Consider the following 7673-nt stretch of genomic DNA (forward strand, 5'->3'; position numbering starts at 1 on the left):
CATACCGTGCATGTCCGCTTCTCCTACAGCAACTCAAGAGCCTATAAAACCCAGTCCGTTGTTTGAAATTTTCTTTACAACACTAAGTCCAAAAGCCACATCCGTTTCAGAACAAGATTCGTCTTCACTGTTGGTTTCATAGCCATTGTTATTTTCGGATATTTCGTGTAGTTGTCCTTTTGACTTCAGCCGTTTACGACAAACCCCAATGAAATGGTTTCTTTTATGGCAGTAGTTGCATTTTGCGCCAAGGGGTGGGCATTTTCGCGCATGTGGATAAGTTCCACCGCAGTTTCTACACTTCAGTATTTCTTTCTGATAAGCAGGATTTTCAGGCTTTCGTCTCTGGGAAGGGTGTTTCTTAATTTTGTTTACCGGAAGACTGTCATGTCTGTCCATTGCTTGTGCTTGTTTTTCCGCCATTTCCATACTTCTTGCTAAAATTAGGAAATCTTTCAATTCCTTTTCTTCTTCTAAGCACTTAATTCTTAATTTCTTTGATACGCACCCTTGTATTATCTGACTTTTAATTTCACCATCCTTATCAATGAATTCACAATGTTCCGCTTTCTGTCGTAATTTCGTTACATACATGTCTATTGTCTCGCCTTGATTTTGCTTCAGATTTCTAAACTCAAATCTTTCGAATTCTTTATTCTTTTTTGGCATGAAGTAGTCATGAAGCGCAGATTTTGTTTCTGTATAATTGTCGTCGGTAGTTCCAAGGTTGAGCGTCTCGTATATTTCAAATACGTCATCTCCGGAGTAGTGTAATAACAATGCCTTTTTTCTTTTATTTTTGTCTATGTTCATTCCCACAAATAAATTCTCTAATTTCGCGACATATTTGTTCTATCTTACACCTGCAGACTGTTCATCACTGTAAACTTCAAATTTCGGAAATTCCGGAATGCTAGCCATAGTTAAATTGTTCAAAAATATCCACTGTTTTATTGCACTGATTAAATTGATGAATTGTATTCCATAATTCTTCGAAAAGCAGGCTTTATCCTCGTCGCCAATGTAATGCTCTGATTATATATATGAACATTTCGGACCCTTAAATGGATTTGTATTATAAATGACTGACCCAAGACGGGATTGTTTAACACTACGTTTATTCACTACAGCTAATACAAGATAACTGATTTACAGTATAATACTAGCATGTGTACGTTCTTAGAACCGACACGCTATACGCTAGTGCGGTGCAGGAGGGAGGAGCTACATTTCATGAATGAGTGACCATTACAGAGTTTTTTTTCTTCCAAATCTTTTCTCTAGGAAGGTATTTATAAATATAAATAAAATGACCACATAATCAAAATGAATTGTTAATGATATGTATTTAATCTATAGACAAAATAATTTCTTGATAAACCCAAATGATTTATTCCGTTTTAAGTATTAAACATTTTATAGCGTCTTATGACAAGAGAAAACTTTCTTTTATTGTATTTTGAAACTAGTTGATAGTGAAAAATGCAATTTTCTTCATATTAAACGTGCTTGCAAGTTAGTAAGTTGCTACTTGATTAATTGAATGTTGGAAATACTCAAGGAGCTAAAATATGTAATAAATTAACTAAAATGAATATTTTCTTTACTTGTTTTATTTTTTTGTAATTAGAAATTAGTTATATTGACATGGTTAATAAATTTCATTTTATTCACTTTCCCCTGTGTAACTGTAAAATATATCTATCATTTTTGATAGAGAAATTGTAATAATGATATTATTATACATTGTAATAGTAAAGTGATAGTAATGGCTGTTTTTAGTTTGGGAACTTGCAGTGTCTCTCTTTCCCTTTCGTCCGGAGTTAATTGATTATCTGCTTACGGATTATTATTTATTTTTGCCTGTGATTCCGTTGTCAAATTAGCCACCTTTTTAAGAAATCGGAGAAATGTAGGGTTTCTTACCAAAAGATTATACAATTATTGCCTTTTAGTGAGGTCGATAAATCCACATATCGACCGAACCAAAAAGGCAACAATGGTTTTATTATTAAATCCAGCCTACTTATAAGTATAAACATTAAAAACAAATATCTGCAGCCAGGGTTGTGCCTAATTATTTTATAAAACAATTATGTCTCCCCCAGGAGACATATTGTTTTTGCCCTGTCCGTCCTTCCGTCCTTCCGTCCGTACGTCACACTTCATTTCCGAGCAATAACTGGAGAACCATTTGACCTAGAACCTTCAAACTTTATAGGGTTGTAGGGCTGCTGGAGTAGACGGCCCCTATTGTTTTTGGGGTCACTCTGTCAAAGGTCAAGGTCATAGGGGCCTGAACATTGAAAACCATTTCCGATCAATAACTAGAGAACCACTTGATCCAGAATGTTGAAACTTCATACAATGATTGGTCATGAAGAGTAGATGAACCCTATTGATTTTGGGATTACTCCGTCAAAGGTCAAGGTCACAGGGGCCTAAACATTGAAAACCATTTCCGATCAATAACTAGAGAACCACTTGACCCAGAATGTTGAAACTCAATACGATGATTGGTCATGAAGAGTAGATGACTCCTATTGATTTTGAGGTCACTCCGTCAAAGGTCAAGGTCACAGGGCCTGAACATTGAAAACCATTTCCGATCAATAACTAGAGAACCACTTGACCCAGAATGTTGAATCTTCATAGGATGATTGGTCATGAAGAGTAGATGACCTCTTTTGATTTTGGGGTCACTCTGTCAAAGGTCAAGGTCACAGGGGCCTGAACATTGAAAACCATTTCCGATCAATAACTAGAGAACCACTTGACCCAGAATGTTGAAACTTCATACGATGATTGGTCATAAAGAGTAGATGACCCCTATTGATTTTTAGGTCACTCCATCAAAGGTCAAGGTCACAGGAGCCTGAACATTGAAAACCATTTCCGATCAATAACTAGAGAACCACTTGACCCAGAATGTTGTAACTTCATAGGATGATTGTACATGCAAAGTAGATGAACCCTATCGATTTTCGGGTCACTCCATTAAAGGTCAAGGTCACAGGGGCCTGAACATTGAAAACCATTTCCGGTCAGTAACTTGAGAACTACTTGACCCAGAATGATGAAACTTCATAGGATGATTGGTCATGCAGAGTAGATGACCCCTAATGATTTTGGGGTCACTTTGTTAAAGGTCAAGGCCACAGGGGCCTGAACATGGAAAACCATTTCCAATCAATAACTTGAGAACCTCTCGACCCAGAATGTTGAAACTTCATAGAATGATTGATCATGCAGAGTAAATGACCCCTATTGTTTTTGGGGTCACTCCGTTAAAGGTCAAGGTCACAGGGGCCTGAACATTGATAACCAGTTCCGATCAATAACTTGAGAACCACTTGACCCAAAATGTTGAAACTTCATAGGATGATTGAACATGCAAAGTAGATGACCCCTATTGATTTTGGGGTCAGTCAATTAAAGGTCAAGGTCACAGTGGCCTGTTCAGGTAAAATCATTTTTTGGAAATAACTTGAGAACCACTTGACCTACAATGTTGAAACTTAATAGGATGATTGGACATGCAGAGTAGATGACCCCTATTTATTTTGAGGTCATTTGATCAAAGGTCAAGGTCACAGGAGCCTGAACAGTGACTTGATAACCACTAGGCCAAGAGTGTTGAAATTTAGCGGGATGACTGGACATGCCAAGTAGATGATCCCTATTGCAGCCAACCATCAGTGTCTCTTTGACTTTCGCTCCTGACCCCTATTGTCTTCTTGCCTATAGGACTTTGCATTGGGGGAGACATGCGCTTTTTTACAAAAGCATTTTCTAGTTAATTAATTACAATTAATTTGGCAATCTTCTCAATTAAATTACAATTAATTACTTGGTTTTTGGGACAAATAATGAATTAATTACAATTATTCAGGACAAACAATTAATTATAATTAATTAATCAGTAGTGGCATCAATAAGCACATACATACAGAATTTAACAAAAAGCACTTTAATATACATTTTAGTTTCTTTCTCAAAATAACTGCCAATAAGCATGCACATACATTCAAATTTTTGCAAAGAGAACTTTAATATACATTTTAGTTTCTCCGTCAGAATTATTGTCATTCAATATTTTATCTCAAACTGCTTTATTGCATTTTATCACCATCAAAGCCTCAGAGTTTTTGTCCGTTAAACTGCACCGATCTGGACGAAACACCTTGCCTGCAATAGAAAACTGTCTTTCAACTGTTGCAGACAATACTAGGAGTGCTAAGTATCTAGCGGCCATTTTTGACAATGAGGGCAACCTCTTTTATTTAGTAACCAAAACTGTAAAGGGTCAGAATTGTAGGATTCACATTCTGCTGCAAGATATTTGTCAAACTTTGACATCTGTCCTGATGTGTGCCTTCTGCGTGATGGAGTTGTTGGTATAAAACTGAATATGCTACTTGAGCAAACTGGACTAATAATGTGCTACCTACATGTTGGCCTGTGTTTATGAAGTAAGACTTCTGTATTCACTCAAAAATCACTCTTCAGTAAAAGCATTTTGTATTGGTAAACAGTATTTACTGGAAAAAACATGTTGCCCTGATATTTTTTTCAATAGACTGAAAAAGGTCAGAGGGAATTACTATCATTAATAGATTATTTTCTAAAGAAACAGAGTTTGTGTTGCCACCATAATTAAAGTTATTTCATCCCAAAAATGAAACTTAAAGCTACAAGTGATGAAAAAATACAAAAGGTGTTGACACCTTGTTATTTACTGCACAATAGGTGTAAACTATAACTACTTTAATGTGAAATTTCACCTTTGCACTAACTTACGAGGCACAATAATTAAAAATAATTAGATTTAATTGACAATTATTGGTAAAATTTGAGTCAGTAATTAATTATTTACAATTACTTTAATTGACTAATGTCTCAATTATTAATTACTTTCAATTATTTCAAATTTGTTAATGAATTATAATTAATTAAATTATAATTATAATTAGGCACAAGCCTGTCTGCAGCTTTTGGTGATTTTTCGTGATAAATTGTGTATGACGTCGTATTGTTTTCACGTCCAACCGTGATGACGTCACAACTGGAGGTCAATACGTGTTTTAGGCTCCGCCTTCGAGTCAGTACAACTTTTTACCATTGATCACGTGACTACATCTAGACCAAATGGAAAGGACTTTAAATATAGATTTAATAATAAACATGTATATGGATTTTACCAAAGTAATTGTATAAATCATCATAATCATTAAAAATCATTGAAAAGCCCAAAAGAAGCGATTTATAACTTATTCATTACTTTCATGACCTTTTCAAAGTTAGCCATGGAATTTACTTTTTTCTCTATTTATGTTATTTGATATTAAAATTATAGGAAACACTTTTCAAAGTATTTAGATACAGGAAATAATTCTCTAAAATCACTATATATACAAATTCTGATTTGCGTGCCACAATTCAGACTACCTCTGAAATGATTTCAGTTACAAAGAAACAGCATACAGTCCTTTTACTATGCAATTACATTACATTGTACTTTATCGATTTACATCTCTCTGATCAGGGATCTCTTCAGTTTATATATTAATGAAATTTTGGTAACGTAAACATGGGTTATACACTGCAATGTGAAATTCATATCATCTTTCACTATTGTTACTGCAAGGGCTATATAAACATACGGAGGAACACGTTAAGTATGTAAAATTTTATACCTGTAGAATTATCCTTTGGCAAGTGAATTCAATTCTTTACAGGATGTTATATGTAACATTTTGGTTTCAGTGATTTCTGTAAAAGATTAATTTTCGCAAATGGAGACTTGAATGCTTACTTTATTTATTGAAATGCGATTACGTTAAATAATGGTCACGTAAATAAGTATTCAAATTCAGTGTAACTTTGCATGCCATTTACTGTTGTGATTTCAAATAATATGCATGTGCAACGATGTCGTAAATTATCAGTTTGTTTCAGATATATAGGCCATAAAAGTACTTTCAATTTAACATAAAATTATACAATTATGCTGCTCAACATTTCGTTACTAAGGTCATGTGGATGAAGTGACGTGAATGAGATCAGTTTATGCTATAATTTATAAATGTTTGATAGCAAACGAGATATTCTAACAATAACACCCATTTTAATAATTTACTCATTTTGAATGACTTGAATACTAACGACAATTCTCATACATGGTAATATAGCTACACGTATAAACCTATACCACATGTCAATTTTTGTACATTATACATTAATTAAAGGATAAAGATAGAGATACTAATTGGATAATCACAAAACTGTGTTGATGCTCGGGTTAACAAAAATATTTGATATCCTCAAAACTAAAATATTTATATCAAATGTGTCATATACAAATAAGAAATCAAGTCGTTTTCAGTTTGTCATGTCAAAATTAGTTTTTTACTTTAACAATTTATGACTGCATTCTGAAGTTTACGGATGCTTATTTTGACGGAACAAAATGGTGCATTTATTTCAGAGTCATCATAGTAAACATTCTTATCTTCATTTGTAGTTGCTCTCAAAACGAAAAGGGCAAAAACAGAAAAATCAATAACAAAGCAATACTTTACAATAACGTTTCTTATTTTGCATGTTTCAATTATTTTGTAAAACATTCTATATTAAATTTATTGCATGTAGATGTTCTTTTCACATTCGATTGAATTTATTCCCTGATGTCGTTAAAGGAACACAAAAACAATTTTCGTTCATAGGTACGATTCACAGAAGTTTTTCAGCTGATAACCTGTGGCCCTAAAATATTTTTAAACAGGGGCCGTATTCATAAAGCATCTTAAGTATAAGTTTTGACTTAAGTTTAAAATTTTACTTAAGTTTGTGGTGATTTCAACTTAAGCGTAAGTAAAAACTTATGTTCTAGTCATAAAACAGCTAAAACTTAAGATACGTAAAAAATGACTTAAGTCAGAAAATAAAATATCGTGGTGAGTACGATTAAAGTGTTGTTTTCAGATAAAAGCACTTTAAACATAATTGTGCATGTTGTATCTGTCTGAAATTAATGTTCTTTTTTTAATGTTTTCGTCCACAATTAAAACAAGAATTACTTATTAAGTTGTTTTATGAATAACAAATATACTTAAGTAAAATAAATTTCTAACCTAAGTAATACTTAAGCAAATAATCAATTTCTTATACTTATACTTAAGATGCTTTATGAATACGGCCCCAGAGCTATAACACGAATAAAAACAGGAACAATCGAATAGTGAAGGCTTTTACCTTTCCAAAAAGTATCATTAATACACTGCTCGCAAAAATCTCTGGGATCTGCTGCTGAGCACTTAAATACTATTCTTTGAAAAGAAAATGAAAACATAGCAATATTATAATTATGAAGCTAAGATCTATCATTTTATGACTATTGTTAGAGTTAATGACACTCCTCATACGGACTGACACTGGGCCACTGAGGGAGAATGGTGATCAATCAGCCTATGTGTAAGTACACATAACTTTACCTGGTGCTGATAAGGACAAACGAATCAGAATAACGTAATTAATATCATGATATTACATTTAATAAATTAGCTTAAACGATATGGGCAGTTCAACGAGAAATTTATTTCGAAATTAGTTGTCTTTTCGCACCGTAGAATCTATTAGTACACGAAACATTAAACGCTCTTTCATTTTTTATG

The 7673-nt window shown here is 33.4% G+C and overlaps 1 protein-coding gene across 1 annotated transcript; it reads right to left on the reverse strand.

Moving 5' to 3' along the window:
• Window positions 1-33: 33 nt before the first annotated feature.
• On the reverse strand, window positions 34-813 carry LOC128557276 (uncharacterized). Its single transcript, XM_053544491.1, has one exon. The coding sequence runs from the start codon at window positions 811-813 to the stop codon at window positions 34-36; it is 780 nt and encodes a 259-aa protein (XP_053400466.1).
• Between the last annotated feature and the right edge of the window lie 6860 nt (window positions 814-7673).

The sequence above is a fragment of the Mercenaria mercenaria genome, chromosome 5, assembly GCF_021730395.1.
Source record: "Mercenaria mercenaria strain notata chromosome 5, MADL_Memer_1, whole genome shotgun sequence".
NCBI lineage: Eukaryota > Metazoa > Mollusca > Bivalvia > Venerida > Veneridae > Mercenaria > Mercenaria mercenaria.